The sequence below is a fragment of the Typopeltis vanoorti genome, chromosome 18 (genome assembly GCF_054136105.1).
Source record: "Typopeltis vanoorti isolate ZY-2024b chromosome 18, IOZ_Tvanoo_1.0, whole genome shotgun sequence".
In the NCBI taxonomy this organism is placed as follows: domain Eukaryota; kingdom Metazoa; phylum Arthropoda; class Arachnida; order Uropygi; family Thelyphonidae; genus Typopeltis; species Typopeltis vanoorti.
This window is the reverse complement of record NC_143566.1, coordinates 85,753,868-85,777,478: the sequence shown is the minus strand read 5'-3', so window position 1 is coordinate 85,777,478 and position 23,611 is coordinate 85,753,868. Positions and strand designations below refer to the sequence as shown.

At 33.7% G+C, this 23,611-nt stretch overlaps 1 protein-coding gene across 2 annotated transcripts in view; it reads left to right on the top strand.

The window, feature by feature from the left end:
• The window catches only part of LOC150096887 (chloride channel protein C-like), a 134,778-nt gene that overhangs the window by 93,971 nt on the left and 17,196 nt on the right, over positions 1–23,611 (top strand). For both annotated transcript variants that reach the window (XM_090408431.1, XM_090408430.1), the window contains 3 exons: positions 768–947; positions 4,562–4,661; positions 20,576–20,677. In XM_090408431.1, the coding sequence (XP_090264557.1) occupies positions 768–947; positions 4,562–4,661; positions 20,576–20,677 (382 nt within the window). The remainder of the gene's footprint in view (positions 1–767; positions 948–4,561; positions 4,662–20,575; positions 20,678–23,611) is intronic.

Here is a 23,611-nt window from a genome sequence, read left to right as displayed (position 1 = left end):
AATTACAACTTATAAATATTCAAATCTAAAGTTAATTAGCTTCTTCTTCCTTCCTAATCCAGGCACCTAAGTAGCACAGTTAGTAGTGACAACTGCACCTTCAATTGGAAAGACTTAGATTAGATTCTCTCATAAGAACTCTTCACATAGAGGGAAATTGCTGGTCTCATTCAGAGATGAATTATTTTTCCTCTTTTAGAATTCTGGTATTTTATGTTACATAACATGTATACCAAATGAAGAACAAACAATTTGCAGACTATAGACATGATACATTCACCTCGTGGTGAATATATCATATCTATAGTCTGTAAATCTTTCTTTCCAAGTCTTTCCTAGTTGCTTTATTACAGTCTAAACATCACAGCCTTCCAAGTCTTTCACTCTAAAAGTTAATTAGCTTCACTCACTCATATACAGTATTACAGATTCAGGAACTTTTTATGCATGATCAGATTATTATCATTAAAAAAAAAATATATATATATATATTAGACCTATTTAGAATAAGTGTACTTTCCTAAATGTAATTCTTCTATAATGAATACTTTATTTAGAAGAATATATAAGAAGAAAGAAAGAAAGGAAATGTTACAAAATTTTTGTGATCTGTGTGTTTGTAAGTTTTTATGTAGTACTATCATAATATCCTGTACACTCCCTGAAGATATATATCAGGAATTTGATTATGATAAATATTTTTTTTATTATTAAGAAGTAATTTTTAATTGTCAGTATGCTATTTCATTGTCTTTTGTTTTCTTTAGCCTTAATTTGGAATTGTTTGAAGCACAGCATGTGATGTCAACTGAAATAATTACTTTGAAAAGTAAAGAGAATGTGTCACATTTAGCCCAGCTTTTGCTAGATAGCAGACATGGTGGATTTCCAGTAATAAAAACTGGTAAAGATGGAATGGATAAAACTTTTTGTGGACTAATTACAAGGTTGTATAATAATCTTTCTTATTTGATTATTGAAGTATTGTTATCCTTGTTAAGAAATTTCATGAAAAATGAAATTTTTTCATGAAATTTCTTATGTTTTACTTTCATGTTTTACTTTTTCATCTTTTACTTCTGGAAAAAATGTTATCAGAAGTAAAATATCTCTTATAATGATTAATGCATATTTTGTTTTGATGATAATATACATATACATGTATATTTTGATGATAATATACATGTATATCATGTATAGACCTGGCCTTTTGCCTAAAATTAATATTAGACAAAAGAAGAGAATACAATTTAGAAACACATATAGCATTTATTGACTTTGAAACAGCATTTGACAAAGATAAAAGAAGCATTTTATTTAATATACTAAAAGAAAGACAAATACCAAATTATACCCTAAAAGCTATCATAAGTATATATGAAAATAATCAAATACAAATAAGATTAAATCATGTGCTATCATATCATATACGAGAGAGATAAACCAAGGGGTCCAACAGGGATGTCCCCTCTTGGCAACTCTTTAATATTTACTTAAATGGAATAAAAATTTCCATCAAGGTATTAAACTTTCTCCTACTGTGAACTTAAACACTCTCCTTTTTGCCGACGACCAAATAATAATTACAAATTCTGAAGATAACTTACAGAAAGCTATTTTAGATCTAGATGAGATAGCCAAAGATTATGGTATGATAATATCAACAGAAAAATCAAAAGGTATGGCCTTTAAAGGACAAGATCCAGTAAGAACTAAAATCGTAATAGATAACAAGATCTTAGAACATGTGAATTCATTTAACTACCTAGGATGTATGATCACATATGAAAAAGAAAAAGATATCATCATCATCATCTTCCTTATACCCTCTTTTACCTTGCGGTGTCGAGGGTCCATTGATCATCGGACCTCACTCCGTTTACAGGATAAGGTGGTCAGCCTTATGCCCCGGTGTATCCTATTGCCTGTAGTGTTGAGTTCTCAAGGCCAGTTTGCCTGCTTTGCGGGATGAAAAACCCCAGAATAAACTGGGGAAAAAACCCTGCTGTCCACACCCAAGACTGGCTAACTTGGCTATGGCTGAGGAAGACCCTTCAGCTCCTCACGTCACCGACGGGAATCGAACCTAGGACACTCCTTCCCCAGGCATATGGTTGCGAAGCGCAAAGCCACTAGGCTAACCGCATAAACCTAAAAATTGCAAAATATTTAAAAATAACAGGTGTAATTAATTCTATATTTAAACCAAACCTAGTTCAAAAACAAACCAGACTAAAAATATACAATACATTAGCCCTACCGGCCTTATTGTATGAAAGTGAAATCTGGACAATAAAACAAAAAGACAACACAAAGATTAATAACAGCAGAAATGAAGTTTATGAGAAAAACTGCAAAGTATGCCCTATTTGATCACAAAAGAAACGAAGAAATTATGAAAGAATTAAACCAAGAATCAGTAATAGAAAATATTAAAAAATATAAACATAAATGGATAGAACACTTTCAAAGAATGAAAATAGAAAGATTACCAAAAAAGCTTTAAAGTACAAGCCATTAAGAAAAAGAAAACCAGGATGTCCTCTTAAAAGATTCAACGATGACTTCTAAGGCCGGAACAGGCCATGCTAGGACTAAATCCTTGATATGCATGATGATGATGATATACATTATCTGCCACAATAAAGTAAACTTTAAATAATTAGTTTACTATTCAAAGGTCACCTGGGTTTCTTGGTGATGAGGAAGTGATGGAGAGGATCCAGAGGCAAGCGACCGAGATATGGTGAGTGGTCTGTTCCCTATGAGGATAGATGGAGGGTTTATGGGTTGCAAAAGTTGGTTGATAGGTGAATAAGAGGAAGGGGGATAGAAACATTTAAGTTGTTACTTGAATTAATTAAACAAAGAAAATGCATGACTAGATTTTTCACTTGGAGAATGGTGAATGAATAGAATGGGTTGCCTGAGGTCAGTTATGCGTGCTTTGTCCATTAATGGTTTCAAAGAGAGATGTACAATAGCTATTGTGTTGATAGTTTGAGTCTCCCATGATGAGTCTTAGGACTCCATGGAGATATGTGTAATAATAATAATAATACTTATTATTAAACAATAATTACTTAATAATGTGTGAGTAAACTGAACTAACAGTTTATTTCACAAGTGTCATGATAGAGCTGGAAAATAATGATAGCAATAATCTTTACTTTAACAGATCATGGAATTTTAGGAGTGGTTTCTAAAACATTCATTTGTAACTCAAGCAGGAAGCTTGATGGAAAGAATTTTAGATCATATACGATTCTTGTAGTCTGGCTTCTTGTTGAAATTGTGGTCTGTCAAATGCAAAAGTTTGAGTAAGCAACATGAAAGTTTACTTTAATTCTGTACAAAACTGTGACATTAATTTTGTTAGAATTTTTTTTGTTTTGTTTTTATTTCTATTTTGCTTCCACCCATGAAATGTTTTTCTATAAACCTATAGTATATTTGTACTGTAGGTGACCTAAGGATATTTTTTTTTGGATTTTTTTATATTAATTTTATATATTTTTGGTATTGTTTATTGATTTTTTAGATAGTACAGAAACCCTGCTAGAGACCAAACATGGAACTTTTTTCAAGCCACTTCAGGTCTCCAGTAAGCAATGTGGTGGTCTCACACTGGGTAGTGAAATTCATCTCCCACCTAAAGACAATCGCAAACATCCATGCCTGCAGCAGGATTCAAATCTGCAACCGGTTGGTTAGAGTGTGGGTGCCCTAACCACTCAACCAACGAGGCCAGCAAATATAGATCCATTGTTTTCTTAAAATCAGTGCATGCATACCATTTTGCTCTGTTAAGCATGACTCCTTTCAGGGCTGTTTCTCATTTTCAAATTTCAGAGTTATAATACTTCACTTTTCAGTTACATCCAGTTGATTTCATAGCATTTCAGCAGGCTTTTTGGTATACCAGCAAGAATTCTCTCTCTCTCTTAAAAATATTAATGAATGATGAAATCCTGCTCCTAACAGGAGAAGCATCTTTCGATTATATTGTAAGTACTGAGACAATTAGTTGTGATATTTTTTAGCATTGCTGATAATATAATAAATTTAATTTATCATCATTCTGTACAATCGTGACTGAAACTATGGATGTATATTCATTTTACATAGGTATTTTACATTATGAATACATTATGAAAAATTATGGAGACAACTACCGTGTTAGAGCAAAACTTTAGTTTAATATAAACCAAGATGAACGCTCGATGTTTTGACCTTCATATCAAGAAAGAAAGAAAGGATTACATAGATATGTTATTCCACCAAGCATGAAGAATTTTGGGATTCTTTTCTGAGCTGGAGTGTTATTTAGGCTGTATGGAATAATGTTTCATCTAGCCAAGATTAGTGGCCCTGAAAAAGTATAAACTATTTAGGAAGATACATGCTACTTTTATATCAGCCCATGACTATTCAATAATTGAAACTTTGTTTATAAACCAATGATTTTTAGACAACCATATGACTATAAATAAATTTTGCTTCAATATTTTTTTTTGAAATATATAAGTTTATTTCATTTTATTTATTTGTTCGCTTTTAGGACAGAACTTTGTGTCCTCCTGTGCCATGAAGAAGCATTTGAGCAGCTAAATGACACTAATCCAGATATGCCTGATATTTTATACTTGGATTATAATCAGGTATATAATCTAGAACATTTTTGTAATCTATCTTATACACTAATATGTATATATATATATATCTTTTATTGCACTATCCCAGTGAAATTAGAATTTGTGTAACAATAATTCAGAATTTGTCTTGTTTGAAACATTATTATAATGTTTGTAGTAAGAAACCTTGCAAAGTTGTTTCAGATCATATTCCCTATGAAAATGGAAGTTTCATTCAGTATATTTGTAGACTGTACAGTTTACTACAGTATATTTATGTGATTAAAATTCTGTATAATGGCCTTGGAGCCAACAAGCTGTTACAGTCTATACACCAAATGATTCAATAGAGATGCATTTTATTTGTTATAGAGCAAAACTGTATTTCATGTTTAGTCCAACTAAATGTGTAGGACTTGAAATATAGTTTTGCTAGAGAAAGTTTACATACTAAGCCTCTCTAAAATGTAGTTTGACTATGAGAGATGACCTGTCAGTAGATTGGCATGTGAAATATGATTATAATAATAATAATTCTTCTTCTTATTATTATTATTATTGTATGGGCACCTCCATGGAGTCCGAAGATTCATTGCAGGAGACCCAATTTATTCACACAATCTATCATACCTCTCCTTGAACCCATTATCAGACAAAGCACTAACAACTGACTCTGGCAATCCATTCCATTCATTCACAACTCTCAAAGTGAAAAATCTAGTCCTCATGCCCCCCCCCCCTGCTAACCACACTTTACTCAACTTCCAGGGATGACATCTTGTTCTGCTCCCTCTGAGTGCTGAAAAATTTTCCCTACATCAATCCTATAAAACGTGTGGAAAACATCCTCATAGGGAACGTTTCACAGCCCACTCCCATCTTAGTTGCTTGCCTCTAAATCCTCTCCACCACTTCTTCATCCACAAGAAACCAGACCTGAACACAAAAATCCATTGTTTACATATCAAGACCTTATAAAGAGAAAGAACAACTTCTTTATCTCTGCTTGTTAGTGTTTTTCACTAGCGAAGTAATCTTATGAGCTACCTTAGCAATGTGATCTCTAAACTTCAACTCTCTGTCTACCACTACTGCTAAATTCCTAGTTCCATCTATTTCGTGGAGTACAGTTCCATCAATGTGGTACATAGCTTGTAATCTGTTTATTCTAAAATGTGTAACTTTACACTTTTCTTTCCACATTAATCTGACAGCCTATTTAAATCATTTTGCAAGCTCTGTACATCACCTCGATTCACTATTACTGAACCTAATTTTGCTCATCAGCAAATAACTGAATATTTATTTTCAGGTTATTTCTTATATCATTTATGTACAAATTAAATGGTAGTGGTCTTAGCACTGATCCTTGCGGCACACCGCTAGTCACCAGCTTTTGCCTGGATTCTGCTCCTCCATATACCACTTTTTGATATCCCCCCACACCACACAATCTCTTGAGATATGGAATGGTGATAAGAATAGTGCACATATTTTCAGTGCTCTAAACTCAGATGAAATTTAAGTATGCCAACTTTCAGCTTGCTGCAGTATTGGAAAGTATCTTAGGACTTTAAAATCAATTTGATGATTTTATCAATTTTATTTCACCAGTTTTAGACCACTATACCAAATCTGCTATTCTGAGTTTTACAGTGTCTGATATATTCCTCTAAGTATGCTAGATTTAAGTTCAACTTTCTGCAATGTCATAAATTGCTTTAAGAATTTTAGAAAGATGAGGTAAATTTCAAGAAAATCAGATCCTAATTGATCCCATTGATCGCCTGTGTTCACTAGCTTTTGGGATTTACCTGTGCTGTCTCTCACTGTTATAAACTTACCAGAGCTGAACATGAAGTTTCAGCTAACTTCAAAATAGTTAATTTGACACCATAGTAGACTTAGTTGTTCCAAAAAAGTTATTCCATGTGGATTCCAAGGTCTAGAATTTAAGTCATCATCATCATCAAATTCCTGCCATGTACCCTCAAGGGGTGTACAGGATATGATAGTACTACATGAAAAAATTACATCATTACTAACTTCCTATCTACAATTTTCCTCCAAATCAGCCTGTTACTTGTCAAGACTCCAACATTATCAGATCTTATATTTCTATCGTCTAAGGCACTTTGTACCATATCACTCCACCTATATCTTGGTCTTCCTCTGGATCGTTTTCCTGCCAACCTGGCAGAGAACACTTGTTTTGCTAATCTTTCCTCTCCCGTTCTATTTAAGTGACCATACCACCTGAGATTAGCTCTGCTAACACATTCCTGGATGCTGACAATGTCAAGTTCTTTCCTAATATCCTCGTTTTTAATATAATATTGCCATTGATGCCATCTGTTCATGCCTCTAATCTTTCTCAGGACTCTCTTATCTGTGGTCTCTAGTCTTTGGTCAAGTGTTTTACTTCTGACCCAGCTCTCAGATCCATAAGTTAAAACTGGTTTGAACACTGTCTTGTATACAGCTAATTTAGTGTTATGGCTAATTTCTCTCTTATTCCATATGAATTTATTCAATTGACTTCCCACCATACCAGCTTTGTTGACTCTGTTGTCTATTTCTATATTTAATTTACCATCTTCAGTAAAAATCGTGCCTAAGTAGCTGAAATGTTTTACTTGTTCCACAGGTTCTCCATTCACAACACAGTTGACATTTTCAATGATTCTGCCTATTTTCATTGTCTTCGTCTTTTTATTGCTGCCTTCATACCATATCTGTTACAACAGTTATTCAATTTAGTCAGAGAATCTTGCAGACTTGTAGCGGATTTATTTAGAAGTATAACATCATCTGCATAAAGCAAAGAGCTGACATTAATATCTCCAATTTCGATATCATGTTTAATACCACTTTCCTTCATAATGCGATCCATATAGATAATGAATAACAGAGAGGATAATGTACATCCTTGTCTCACACAAGATTTAACATTAAACCATCGTCCTGTACGTCAGTTCTAACTGCTGACTTACAACTCAAATAAAGACTAAGTATTGCTTGATATAATGTCCCATTGACACCATATAACTGTAGCGTATTGAATAACTTCTCTCTTGGCACCTTGTCATATGCCTTTTCCAAATCGACAAAACTTAAATACAGATCTTTGTTATATTCCCATGCTTTCTCGACTATTTGTCGTAAAGTGAAGATCTGATCTTGACAGCCTCTATTTGGCCTGAATCCAGCTTGTTCTTCACCAAACTTTTCTTCCACAATTCTTCTCAACTGTTTCTCAAGTATACTTGCATAGATCTTGCCAGGAACACTCAGTAGGGAAATACCTCTGCAATTCTCACATTCAGTTTTATTTCCCTTTTTATGTATGGATACTATGAGAGCTCTACTCCAATCATCGAGAATTTGTCCCTCTGTCCAGGCTTTCTGAACTATGCAGTGCAGCCACGGTAAGACTCTCTCATACCACCATACTTCAGAATTTTGGGTCGAATATCATCTACTCCTGCTGCCTTTCCACATTTCGAGCATTTGATGGCTTTTTCTACTGCAAGTATGGATATGTATTCCTGACTGTATGCCTGCTGAGTGTTTTTTACCACTGTGCTATCACCGCTTGTTTCATTTAGCAATTTTTTGAAGTAATTACTCCATACTTCAAGGATATCTTTTTCTCCTGTTTTCATGTCACCTTTATCATCTCTAACTCCTTTTAAAGCACTCTTTCCTCCATTTCTGAGCTTCTTCAACAACCTCCGGTGTATTTTGCCACCTTCTTGATATTTATTTTTTATGTTCTTGCCAAAGTGCTCCCATGACTTTTGTTTATCTAGTTTTACACAGTTTTTAGCTTTCTTTCTTTCTTTCTTTTTTGTCTCTGTATTCTCTAAGAGCACAAGCTGACTTATTTGCCAGGAACTTTTAATATGCTTTCTTCTTTTCCTTCACTGCCTCTTTAACTTCCTGTGTCCACCATGGAGTTCTAAATTTTCTATCCTTGTAGACAACTTCATCACATGCCTCTCTAGCTGAATCAATCAGGGCTTTCTTCAAGGCTTGCCACTGCATCTCCAAGGTTTGATTCCTGTTCTCAAAGTCTTTCATTTTTTCTTCAATAATCTTTGTGTACTTTAGTTTACAGTTCACATCTGAGAGCTGCTCAACTTTTATTTGCTTTAAAACTTTCTTACATGTTATTCTTTTCAATATGAAATTCAATTTTATCCTGCTCAAGACTAAATAGTGATCACTTCCAATTTCAAATCCTCTGTACACTCTGGTGTCCTACACCAAGGAGAAACATCTCTATCAACAATAACATAGTCAATGAGACTTTTCTTATTCCTTGCCTCTTCTCTCCATGTGAATTTGTGCACATTTTTATGTTGGAACATGGTGTTAGTAATAACCAGTTCATGTCCTGAGCAGAAATCCAACAGGTATTTGCCATTATTATTAGCTTAGCTCTTTTCTCCAAATTTTCCCAAAATATTTTTGCATGTCTGACAATCATTTCCTACTCTGCTATTCAGATCCCCAACAATGACCAACTTTTCCTTTTTCATTGTATCAGTTGCTTTTTCTAAAGCATCAAAATATTCCTCCACTTCTACCTTAGTAGAACCTTCTGTGGGACCATAGGCTATTTGAATAACTCTCATTGTCCAGTTCCCCATTCTCATATTTGCCCATATTACTCTACTTGAGACTGACTGCCATTCAAGAAGATTAGTCTCGTATTTTGTGTTGAATACTATGGCTACTCCTTCTTTTCCTTGATTATCATTGCCTGAATATAGCATTTTGTATTTATTGCTCAGAAAGATCTTACTAGTTTTTGTCTTTTTTGTTTCAGTCACCCCTATTATGTCGATCTGGTACTTATCTAATTCCTCAGCTAGCTCCATTTCTTTGCCATTCAGGCTTCTTATGTTGATAGTACCGATCTTTAACTCTGGTGATGTTGAATTTGGGTGTGTTTTCAGATTTGTTCCAGTAGCTGACTTTTCGCTGTTCACCCTGGTTCCCTGGCGAAAACAACGGGGGCCTTGTTTAACCGGGTGATGCCCCAGCCGGCATGAAATTTTGTCATGTTGTTCCCTCATTTTTTATTTTGGTTTAACCAATAAGAATACAATTTGGTCGACTAAATCCCAAATTGCAAGCCCATCCTCGTTCGTTCAGTATCCAAGTAGATACCCAACAGGGTGCACCAGGAGAAGGTGAGGATTGGACATTAGGTCAGAAGCCCTGGTCGGTTCTCCACATTCCTTTAAAGGCTATGTGGAGGTCTCCTCTCAGTTATACAGCTTTGACCCTTAAGCACCCCATAAAAATGTATAGATAGAAAATTTTTAAAATCTGTAACATTTATTTTTAAGATGCATATAGCCGCACTAATCGGGGGAACATTAATCGAGGGATTACTGTATATGGTACAGAATAATATAATAAGTAAAAAAAGGGTAATATTTCCACTGAGTAAATAGCATAACATGCATCCCATTTACAAACCATATTATACAATAAGGAAAGAATATATATTCCTTTTCTCAGAGGGAGGAAAAATAAACAAACAACAACAGAAAAAAAAAATAGTTACATATCCTTTTCTTGCTCAAAACACACCATTCACTGATTTTCATACAAGGCATGTGTATATACATGCATATCTAGACAGCAGAAGCATTCATGTCCCCACTTTCCTAAGAAAAATGGTAATAAAAATTCCTTCTTTACCCTTTATTTATCAAGTTTAATAACTGGAATGTGCATTACATCTCTTACTTGATTCCTTGCATGTACTTAAAATTCTGGGGTTTCCATTGAAGAATGCTAGCATCTCAAATGCAAATATTTCTTAAACCAAGTCATTCATAGTACCAAATATAATACCTAACAACTAATATAGTTGTTTACTCTGAGTTTTTTATGCATACTTCAGTGTTTTAAATTAAATTTGCCAAGAAATTATGATCTTATTTAACCCTTTATTTGAGCAAAAGCTAACCAAATTGGTATGTGAAGTATCTTTATAGCTAGGATACTTATATATAGAGGATATTGACTTTACATCATTTGCGTCAGTAATCCATAATGCAAAAACATTATGGGAAGGACCACTACCCAGACCAGTTTGACCTTTGTTAGTGTCAGCTTTAACAAAGGTCAAAACTGGATTTATGCATTAATGCAAAGGTCATATATTTTACTGTACACAAGTGGTTGTATACAAATTTAGAGAAAAGGGCAAAGCTAATAACAGTATCTCTTGGATTTCTGTATGGAATACTAATCATTGCTAGTAATTATTATTACTAATTTATTACTAATCATTATTAACCATGTTCCAACATAAAGATATGCACATGGAGAGAAGATGCAAGAAATAAGAAAGTCTCATTGACTGTCTCACTAGTGTTGATAGTGATATCTTCCGGCTGGTTCAGGATACAAGAGTGTACAGAGGATTTAAAATTGGAAGTGAACCATCATTTAGTGATGAGCAGAATAAAAATGAATATAACTTTGAAATGAACAGTACATATAAAAAAAAAAAAAAAAAAAAAAAAAAAAAAAAAAAAAGTTTTTTTGTTTTTTTTTTACATACAAAAGTCATTGGAAGACGTGGGTAAGAATATAGAATATAAATATCAGGAACGTGGCAAATGTTCTGGAGGAGAAGAAATGAAGGAAAGAGGAATCAGAAATGATAAAGGTGACATGAAAAACTGAAGATAAGGATATCTTAGATGTCTGGAGTACTTTGAAAGACTGTTATATAAAACAAGCAGTAACAGAACAGTAGTAGAAAATTTTCAAGAGGAATGCATATAGGAGTACATATCAAACTTCAGGTAGAAAAATGACACCAAAAATCTGAAATGTGGAAAAGTGTTTAAAGTAGATGATATTCAACTAAAAATGCTTAAATATGGAGGTATAAACATTTTGTAGTGGCTACACTGCATAATTCAGAGAGCCTGGTCAGAGAATTCCAGATGATTGGAGTAGAACTCTCATAGCTCCCATCTATAAAAAAAAGAGAAAAATAAAGCTAAATGTGAGAATTATGGAGGAATTTCTCTGCTAAGTGTTCCAGTTAAGATTTATGAAAACATACTTGAAAAGAGGTTGACAAAAATTGTAAAAGAGATTCTTGGAAAAGAATAAGTTGGGTTTAGGCCAAATAGAAACTTTCAAGATCAGGCTCTCTTTTACTGTTTTTACTTTACAAGAAATAGTTGAGAAATCCTGGAATATGACTATAATCTGTACTTTGTAGTTTTGTAGATCTGGAAAAGACATAGAACAAGGTGCCCAGAGAAAAGCTTTTTTCATGTATTACAATATTTGAAAAGAGGTTGACAAAAATTGTAAAAGAGATTCTTGGAAAAGAATAAGTTGGGTTTAGGCCAAATAGAAACTTTCAAGATCAGGCTCTCTTTTACTGTTTTTACTTTACAAGAAATAGTTGAGAAATCCTGGAATATGACTATAATCTGTACTTTGTAGTTTTGTAGATCTGGAAAAGACATAGAACAAGGTGCCCAGAGAAAAGCTTTTTTCATGTATTACAATATTACCAAACACTATTATTACATAATATTGAATATTAGAGTGGCAATATTTTAGCAATATGCTAGCCATTTATAATAAAGTTACAAGAACAATAGATGAGGAAAAGGCATATACTGCAATTTTTTTAGACTTATTGAAGGCATTTGACAGGGTGCCACATGATAAGCTGATATTTAAGTTGCAGCATGAGTCTCGATGTCAGATTGGTCAATTGGATTCAGGATTGGCTGTCTGATAGGTATCAGAGAGTTGTGTATGGTGGAGCAGTCTCAAGGAGGCAGAGAGTTACAAGTGGGGTCCCACAGGGCTCAGTACTAGGACTTCATCATCATCATCAATAACTGAGAGGAGACCTCCACATAGCCTTTAAAGGAATGTGGAGAACTAACCAGGGCTTCTGACCTAATGTCCAATCCTCACCTTCTCGTGGTGCACCCTGTTGGGTATCTACTTGGATACTGAACGAACGAGGATGGGCTGGCAATTTGGGATTTAGCGGACCAAATTGTATTCTTATTGGTTAAACTAAAATAAAAAATGATGGTACAACATGACAGAATTTCATGCCGGCTGGGGCGTCGCCCGGTTAAACAAGGCCCCCGTTGTTTTCGCCAGGGAACCAGGGCGAACAGCGAAAAGTCAGCTACTGGAACAAATCTGAAAACAAACCCCAACTCAACATCACCAGAGTTAAAGATCGGTACTATCAACGTAAGAAGCCTGAATGGCAAAGAAATGGAGCTAGCTGAGGAATTAAATAAGTACCAGATCGACATAATAGGGGTGACTGAAACAAAAAAGACAAAAACTGGTAAGATCTTTCTGAGCAATAAACACAAAATGTTATATTCAGGAAATGACAATCAAGGAAAAGAAGGAGTAGCCATTGTATTCAACACTAAATATGAGGCTAATCTTCTTGAATGGCAGGCAGTCTCAAGTAGAGTGATGTGGGCAAATATCAGAATTGGGAAATGAACAATGAGACTTATTTGTGCCCATGGTCCCACAGAAGGTTCTACTAAGGTAGAAGTGGAGGAATTTTTTGAGGCTTTAGAAAAAGAAACTGACACAATGAAAAAGGAAAAGTTGGTCCTTGTTGGGGATCTAAATAGCAGAGTAGGAAATGATTGTGAGACATACAAAAATATTTTGTGAAAATTTGGAGAAAAGAGCAAAGCTAATAATAATGGCAAATATCTGTTGGATTTCTGCTCAAGACATGGACTGGTTATTACTAACACCATGTTCCAACATAAAAATGTGCACAAATTCACATGGAGAGAAGAGGCTAGGAATAAGAAAAGTCTCATTGACTATGTTATTGTTGATAGCGATGTTTTCTCCATGGTGCAGGACACCAGAGTGTACAGAGGATTTGAAATTGGAAGTGATCACTATTTAGTCTTGAGCAGGATAAAATTGAATTTCATATTGAAAAGAATAACATGTAAGAAAATTTTAAAGCGAATAAAAGTTGAGCAGCTCTCAGATGTGAACTGTAGACTAAAATACAGAAAGATTATTGAAAAGAAAATGAAAGAGTTTGAGAACAGGAATCAAACCTTGGAGATTCAGTGGCAAACTCTGAAGAAAACATTGATTGATTCTGCCAGAGAGGCATGTGGTGAGGTTGTCTGCAAGGATAAAAAAATCAGAACTCCCTGGTGGACACAGGAAGTTAAAGAGGCAGTGAAGGAAAAGAAGAAAGCATATCAAAAGTTCCTGGCAAATAAGTCAGCTTTTACTCATACAGAATACAGAGACAAATGTAAGAAAGCTAAACAGTGTGTAAAACTAGCTAAAAAAAAGTCATGGGAGGACTTTGGCAAGAATATAGAAAATAAATATCAAGAAGGTGGCAAAATATTCTGGGGGTTGTTGAAGAAGCTTAGGAATGGAGGAAAGAATGCTGTAAAAGAAGTTAGAGATGATAAAGGTGACATGAAAACAGGAGAAAAAGATATCCTTGAAGTATGGAGTGATTACTTTGAAAAACTGCTAAATGAAACAAGTAGTGATGACAGCACAGTGATAAAAAACACTGACCAGGCATGCAGTCAGGAATATATATCCATACTTGAAGTAGAAAAAGCCATCAAAGGCTTGAAATGTGGAAAGGCAGCAAGAGTAGATGATATTCGACCAGAAATGCTGAAGTATGGTGGTATAAAAGTCTTACAGTGGCTGCACTGCATAGTTCAGAAAGCCTGGACAGAGGGATGAATTCCCGATGATTGGTGTAGAGCTCTCATAGTACCCATATATAAAAAGGGAAATAAAACTGAATGTGAGAATTACAGAGGTATTTTCCTACTGAGTGTTCCTGGCAAGATCTATGCAAGTATACTTGAGAAACGGTTGAGAAGAATTGTGGAAGAAAAGCTTGGTGAAGAACAAGCTGGATTCAGGCCAAATAGAGGCTGTCAGGATCAGATCTTCACTTTACGACAAATAGTGGAGAAATCATGGGAATATAACAAAGATCTGTATTTAAGTTTTGTCGATTTGGAAAAGGCATATGACAAGGTGCCAAGAGAGAAGCTATTCAATATGCTGCAGTTATATGGTGTCAATGGGGCATTATATCAAGCAATACTTAGTCTTTATTTGAGTTGTAAGTCAGCAGTTAGAATTGAAGGAAGTACAGGAAGATGGTTTAATGTTAAATCTGGTGCTGACAAGGATGTACGTTATCCCCTCTGTTATTCATTATCTATATGGATCACATTATGAAGGAATGTGGTATTAAACCTGATATCAAAATTGGAGATGTTAATGTCAGCTCTTTGCTTTATGCGGATGATGTTATACTTCTAAATAAATCTGCTACAAGTCTGCAAGATTCTCTGACTAAATTGAATAGCTGTTGTAATAGATATGGTATGAAGGTCAGCAATAAAAAGACAAAGACAATGAAAATAGGCAGAATCATTGAAAATGTCAACTGTGTTGTGAATGGAGAACCTGTGGAACAAGTAAAACATTTCAGCTACTTAGGCACGATTTTTACTGAAGATGGTAAATTAAATATAGAAATAGAAAACAGAATCAGCAAAGCTGGTATGGTGGGAAGTCAATTGAATAAATTCATATGGAATAAGAGAGAAATTAGTCGGAACACTAAATTAGCTTTATACAAGACAGTGTTCAAACCAGTTTTAACTTATGGATCTGAGAGCTGGGTCAGAATTAAAACACTTGACCAAAGCTAGAGACCGCAGATATGAGAGTCCTGAGAAAGATTAGAGGCGTGAACAGATGGCATCAATGGCAATATCATATTAAAAATGAGGATATTAGGAAAGAACCTGACATTGTCAGCATCCAGGAATGCATTAGCAGAGCTAATCTCAGGTGGTATGGTCACTTAAATAGAATGGGAGAGGAAAGATTAGCAAAACAAGTGTTCTGTGCCAGGTTGACAGGAAAACGATCCAAAGGAAGACCAAGATATAGGTGGATTGATACGGTACAAAGTGCCTTAGACGATAGAAATATAAGATCTGATAATGTTGGAGTCTTGACAAGTAACAGTCTGATTTGGAGAAAAATTGTAGATAGGAAGTTAGTAATGATGTAATTTTTTCATGTAGTACTGTCATATCCTGTACACCCCTTGAGGGTACATGGCAGGAATTTGATGATGATGAGATTTGGGATGCTGCATACTCTATGGGAGGAGCTATACTGGAGGAAGTAGGGGAGACAACAGATCTGGGGTTGATGATTGATAGAAACTTGAAATTTAGGGGACATATTGCAAAGGTGGTGAAGGTAACACAGAGGATTGCTGCAATTATGAGAAGGACACTGACCTGCAGAGATAAACAGGTTATCATTCCGTTGTATGTCTCTGATCAGACCACACTTAGACTATTGTTCTCAGATTTGCTCCCCAGGATTTGAAGGGGATAAATTAATTGTGGAAAAGGGTACAAAGACGGATGACAAAGATGGTTTCAGGACTGTACAATTTTGGTTATGAGGATCGACTGAGGGAATGTGGACCAGAGTTTGGTGGATAGAAGGAGAGGTGATATGATTGAGAATTTTAAACTGTTGAGAGGTGGTTACAGGGTTGACAGTGGAGAGTTCTTTCGCTTGGTTGAACAGCGGGAAGGAGTGATGACAAGAGGCCATCCCTGGAAGTTACGAAAGAAAACTGTGAGCAAGAGGGTGAGGAGTGGTTTCTTTGCATGGAGGGTGGTTGAACCATGGAATGCATTGCCTGATGGAGTGGTGAGAGCAAGAACGGTCAAATGAGTTTAAGGAGTGGTATGATAGACTTTGTGTTTCTTAGGGGGGGGGGACCTCCCCTCGATGAGTCTTGACAGACTTTATGTTCTTAGGAAGGACCTCCCACGATGAGTCTTTTGACTCCATGGAGGCCTGAATAATAATAATAATAATATAAAGTGGCATTAATTTGGTATGAAAATCAGCAATAAAAAGACCAAAATTATGAAAATAGGCAGGAGCATAGAAACTGCAGCTTCATTCTCAGTGGAGAATCTACATATAGAACAAATAAAATATTTCAGTTATTTAGGCATGGTTTCTAGTGAAGATGGCAAATTAAATATGGAAATGGACAACAGAATAAGCAAAGCTGGTATGGTGGGGAGCCAGATGAATAAATTTATATGGAATAAGAGAAAAATTAGCCAACACCTGAAACTAGCAATATACGAGACACTGTTTAAACCAGTTTTAAGTTATGGATCTAAGAGTTTGGTTAGAAATAAAGCACTTCAAAGAATAGGGACTACAGATATGAGAGTTCTGAATAAAATTAGGGGAGTGAACAGATAACATCAATGGAAATCATATTAAAAATGAGTTAGAAGGAAACTTGACAGTGTTAGCATCCCAAAATGGGTGAGCAGAGCTAATCTAAGGTGGTATAGCCGCTTATATAGAATGCTTGAGGAAAGGTTAGGAAAGAGACCCAGAGGAAGACCAGTGTCTAGGTGGATTGATTCAGTCAGAAGTGCCTTAGAGGCAGAAAATGTTATATACAGCTATATTGGAGTGCTGACCAGTAATAGACTAATTTGAAGGAAAATTGCTGATAGGAGATTAATAATAATGTAAACTTAATAATGTAGTGCTGTCATAGTAGACAGTGGACACTGGCTCCTTGAGGGTACATAATGTACCCTCAAGGGGCGGTCTGGGGGTAAATATTATGATGGTAAATAAATTGATGATGATGACCAAGTGAAGAAACTTTCTTTAACTCTTTCTAATCCAGAGTATTTTAATAATAAGGTGATATAGCTTTTTACTACTTCAAATTACTGATATCGATATGTATCCTTAGTGAGACAAGGTATATGATATTATGATAGTATCGCATGAAAATGTTACATCATTACAAATTTCCTATCAACAGTTTTCCTTCGAATTAATCTGTTATCTGTCAAGACTCCAGTATTATCAGATTTTATATTTTGGTCTTCTAAGGCACTACTTACTGTATCAATCAACCAAATCTTGGTCTTTCTCTGGGTCTTTTGCTAACCTTTCCTCTCCCATTCTGTTTAAATGACTATACCATCTAAGATTAACTCTGCTTACACATTCGTGAATGCTAATAACGTGTAATTCTTTCTAATACCCTCATTTTTATTGTGATACCATCGTCAATGCCATCTGTTCACTCTTCTGATCTTTCTCAGAATTCATATCTGTGGTCTCTAATCTTTTTTTTTTTTTTTTGATCAATTGTTTTATTTCTAACCTAACTCTCAGATTCATAAGTTAAAATTGGCCTGAATGCTGTCTGGTATATAGCTAGTTTCATGTTTTGACTAATTTATCTCTTATTCCATATAAATTTATTCAGTTGATTCCCCTACCAGCTTTGCTAATACCATTAGCTATTTCCATATTTAATTTACCATCTTCACTAAAAATTGTGCCTAAATACACTGGTTTCCATAAATTAATGAACGAAGAGAAAAATCACAATAACTCAAACTGTATGGTGAATTCTTTCATTTAGGGTTACACAGTAGTCAGCATTCATAGGGAAGAATTTTTATGCAATTTGTTGAAAGCAATATGATATGATATGAGATGTGAAAGAAACATGTACAAAAATTGTAAATAGTTTTAGTCAGTAATAAATGGGTACATTAAGACATTGGTTTTAAAAAGAGTTAAAATGTGATTGCCAGTGTCTCTCAATAAGGAATGTAGTCACCCCTCAGAGTAATACAGTGCTCACAACTGTTTATAATGGTGTCCAGGAGCTCAGTTGTTAATAACAACCATTGTTCCTGAAAAGCTATACACTATGCAGCTATGTAGAACAACTATGTAGAGCATCAGGAACCATTGTTCCTGATGCTCTACATAGTTGCTGTTTTCAATCCCCATCCCCCAAGTTCTTTAAGATTTGGGGGATGGGGGATTGAAAACAGCAACTATGTAGAGCATCCCAGATGTGCTCAATAGAATTAAGTTCTCGATACTTGGCTTGCCATTCCATACTTACAGTAGTCTCTTCTCGAAGTCCACAAACTTTGCTCAGTGAGGACAAGGATTATCGTCTTGTAGGATGTCCTTCCTATTGCACCTACATATAGATGAACATAGCAATCCAGGACCTCTTCTCTAAGTTGCAGTATTGATGGTTCCGCTGGGAAGATAGTGAGTTCCCCCCCCCCCCCCATAGCATTCAAAAAATAAACTAAACATTATATACAAAAACAGATAACTAAAATCATTCATTGTTAATTTTATAAAATAATCAGCCTTCTTTGCTTTCATTTACAAAATACAATTCCAAATCCAGTAATATTATATTTCACATATTTCAACATGAAATAAAGTGTCAGGCACATCAACAAGTTTTGAGTCAGGTTTTCAATTGCATGAAACTTTGAAATATTTTATTCCAACTTTTTACTCCACATGATTTCCAAAAAATAAAAAGAAATTAACATAGAATATGAGATCATCAAAAGTTCTTAGAATAATTTTCATTTGTTATTTTGAAATATACTGTTAGAAAATTGTACAGTATTTACTGCTACAATAAAATGTCTACATTTTTTTAAAAAAATGTTTGTATAGTATTGGGGAGGGAAGGAGAGAGACATTATTCTTTATACACTCTCATTTTTATTCCAGTCTTCTTAAAGCATAGATGTTTAAGTTAACAAACTGCTTTTGTTTATTTTGAAGTACATAAAAATGAATCTGTGTTTCCAAGAAAGGAGATACTTATAGAAATTATTTTAATTATTAGTATACACACACATATACATATATATATATATATATATATATATATACACACACACACACCAAACACAGTATTTCCAGTTTACAAAGCTTTGGTTTTGATAGCAAGTGTACACTAGTTTGTAGTGTGCCCATCTGATATATACACACAAACAAAAAGCAAGATGGCACAAGATAATTTCTTACGTTGTCCATTTTTTCATATAACACGAGACAATTTTCCCATGCCTGGTGTGAATATCTTCAGAAAAATTGTTCATTTTACTGAAGATGGCAAGATATCTATTTTCTGAAGATATCTATTTACTTGCATGTTTTCATAGTTTGTCTTTTTATTGCTGATTTCCATACCAAATTTGTCAGTTATTTAATTTGGCTAAACCATCATTCAAAGACTTTGAAGATCTGTAAGTACATTTATTTAAGAGGATAATATCATCCTGCATAGAATGAAGAAGTAGACTTTGAAGATCTGTAAGTACATTTATTTAAGAGGATAATAGCATCCTGCGTAGAATGAAGAAGTAAGCTTAATATCTCCTATTTGAATGTCAGATGTAATGCTACTTTCATTAATAATTGCAGCTCATGCAATACACTACCTTCCACCTAATTTAAGATAAAAAATATATATACTTCCTGTATATTTTTCATTTCTCACCACACTGATTTGCTCTTGAATGTTTCCATTTAACATAATTCAAATTTCGTATTTTGACAGTTTTTTAGCTTTACAAAAACTTTTCAATTAACTGAACTAATAACTGAATCATTCATTCCAAGGATTCTCATATGATTTAAATAGCAATCCTTGTTAGATTTTTATTTTACAGCTGAATTTAATATATATTGTGCACAAAATCAGCTTAAAATGCATAGTGATGAAGCAGATGTCAAAGTTATTTGTATACTATGTTTTATGTAATTAATGTTTTAATTGATAATATGCATTTATTTCATTTATATATCTCATAACAGCACATGAGTAATGAAGCATTGTTTTTTTTTTTTAACTTTTAACTTCCTTTTCTAGCCATAATTGTATAATAGTCTTATTATTTTTTTGTAATATTCTAATATATATATTTTTTTTGTAAAATTATTGTAATATTTTTAACTTTCAGTTTTGCGATGATGATGCTGAAAAATTAAAGGAATCCAGAACATTTCAAAAAATGTTACAAAAATTAGCATCAGACCAATACAGTCATCTTTACCTTAATTTGGTAATTATTTCATATCATCCTCAATTATTTTTTGTTAGCCTGATGTGTGGGGCTAATTTTGGAACATGGTAATGTTTCAAAATTAGTCCCACACATCAGGTGATATATTAATGGAAAAAAAAAGTAGTAACATACAGAGTATATTACCATGATAATATACAGGGTATGATTTAAAAGTTCTTATACTAGTGATGTAGTTAATAGATATTTTGAGACAGCATTGTTGAACTATAGATGTATACTTCCAATGAATCAATCTACACATATACAAAACATATTTTTGCATTACCTTTAGCATATGTTCAGTCTCAACTGTAAGGAGAAATGTGTGAAACTTAGTAGAACAGCTAAGGAGATTTTTTTAAAATGCTTACCATGGATGCTTATGTCATTTGTTTTTGTGATTTTAAAGATGTTAAAGATCCACTTGATATAGGACTTAAAATTAAATTTTAAAAAATTCTTAAAACAGCATCTTCATGATTGGAAAAGTATTAGAACATGTCAACATTGGATGGGGTTAGTATCAGTGGATTTTAATAGATTTCAGGATTCAACTGGTCTCATCAGAAGTCATTCCAAGGATTTTTATTGAAGATTAAAAAGGAAATCATATAAAATAATCTTTAGAACCTTTTTTCAGTGGACAGAAATGATTTCTGGCAGAGTTATCAGCCGGCTGTATAACGGACTCTCCATAAAAATACTTTTAGTAAAAATACTAAAAAAATGTTAATATATTTTTCATTAAATATATTCTTAATATCTTTATAAATTACCATCCTTATGGAAAAATTTTTTCATTGGGGTAAGCAGCATATGGTAGTGTCCCTCCTCCAGTCTTTATGACTTCCCCTTTTATAATAAAAATTTTCTATTATGACTGTACGAAATGCCAGACAAAAGCAAGGTAATCGGAATGTGTATAAAACACTTTAATTAATATGAATGATTTCTAATGACTGAATCAATATAGTTTATTTTTGGTCCAGTTTTATGTCACAAAATATTGCACCCATCATTTAAAAAATCACTTGAATCGATGTGCTCAGATCACTTCACAGGTGTAGAGGAGAAGTCTACAATTAAAGTGGAGTGTAGTAATTTTTTCTTGCTCTTCATTTATTAATAATTTTGTTTAAAATTATTTACAAATGTAGTACATATTTATAAAGCATTAACATTAGAAAAGAAGCACAAAATGTTCAGGAATCTGGAATGAAATTGATGGAACTTTGCTCCAAGTTTCAGTTGACCCATTCTTTGAAAATAAAGAACAAAGAATCTTAAAGAATACATGCTTGTTAGTTTTTGTTTTCATACATGCAGTGTCTGCACTTGTGATGTACTCGTTATGAAAATGTTATATTAGAAGTAACATGTAAAGAAGTAAAAATATTGACTTACTAAACTGATTATTTGTGTTACTTATAAGAAAGTTTGTTGAATTTTGTTGAATAAAATGTTGAATTTTGTGTTTGTGAAAGACTTTCTTTAGCGCTGATGGATACAGCGAGTCAGCCATTTTATTGCAGTGCGTAGTTTCTGACTTTTGTGAAGTGCGCATGCTCCCGGAGAGAACTTGATGTGTGATTGACAGCTGACAAGGAAAGCGTTGCGTATCCAAGTTACAGTTGTAAACAAGAGAGCGTTCGGAAAGTTTTTAGAACACTGGCTGAGATATATTCAAGTTGGAAGGAACTTGATTTTTTTTGTGCGGCAGTCAAAAGGAAATTTCATAATGTATTCCGAAAAGGGAATAGTAAAAATAATAGGTTTCAAGCAGGAATAAGTAAAGAATAAAAAGGAAATCTTGAAACTATAAGTTTTTATAAATTGGCCGGTAAATAGTCAAGTTAGAAGGAACTTGATATTTGTTTTTGTGTGTGGCAGTCGGAAGAAATTTTATAGTGTATTCCGAAAAAGGAATAGTGGAAATAATAGGTTTCAAGGAGGAATAAGTAATGAATAAAAGGAGAACTTGTAGCTTGCATTCTAAAGTGAATGTTTTTCTTAGAGAAAATATTGATAAGGAAGTTCTATAAGTATTAAGGATGCCTGAAAGTGAATGTTTAGAAAATATATTGATTAAGAAGATTTTTAGGTATAAAGGATGCCTGATCTGATGAATATTGCTACTAAAAGGAAACAAGATTTAGTCAAGAAGACTTTTATGTGTGTTACATTGATTGATGAAAAGGATCCTGAAAATGAAGTACAGAGCTGTATAACTTCTGGAAAAGAGCCTTAACAGAAAGAGAAAAGGACTATGAACATTTTTTTTGTGATTGTGAAGGAAAAAGTGTTTAGTCTTAAGAGTAAGTTTATATTTTTTAATGAGGCCTTGGATCCATATAATCTGTAGTTATAGCTATGTATTATTGCTAGAAGTGTATATATATATTGTTTTAGTTTTATTAAATGTGTTTATTTTGTACTTGGTATTGAGTCAATGATTAGTTGGATTCTGAAAGAGATAGTTAAAGTCATTGCACCAATTGGAGTGAACTTTTGTGCAATACAATAACATATAGGGACACTCGGAGTCAAAATAAAAATAATTGTTAGTAAAAGAATTTTATATAATAAATCACCTCATAAGTATATAGTATAATTATTAACAAAGGCATAGCCGGTAGACAAAAATAGTTAATATAATATATATATAAAAAAAGGAGGGAATATAAAATATAAAATAAATATATATAAAAGATAACACATACACACAAAAAAGTTTAGTTATATTTTAAAGTTCAACTATTCATAACCTCAGTTCATGACACTGAGTCTATGTGAAATTACAACAGCTCACTTAATGGTTTCTTAGGAACTAGCCAGGTTGTAAAAGTGAGAGGGAGTTCATCTTATATTAAATTATATTTTATCCTAGCATAAGCAAACAGTAATAATAATTGTTGCTCTAGGTTAACCAAG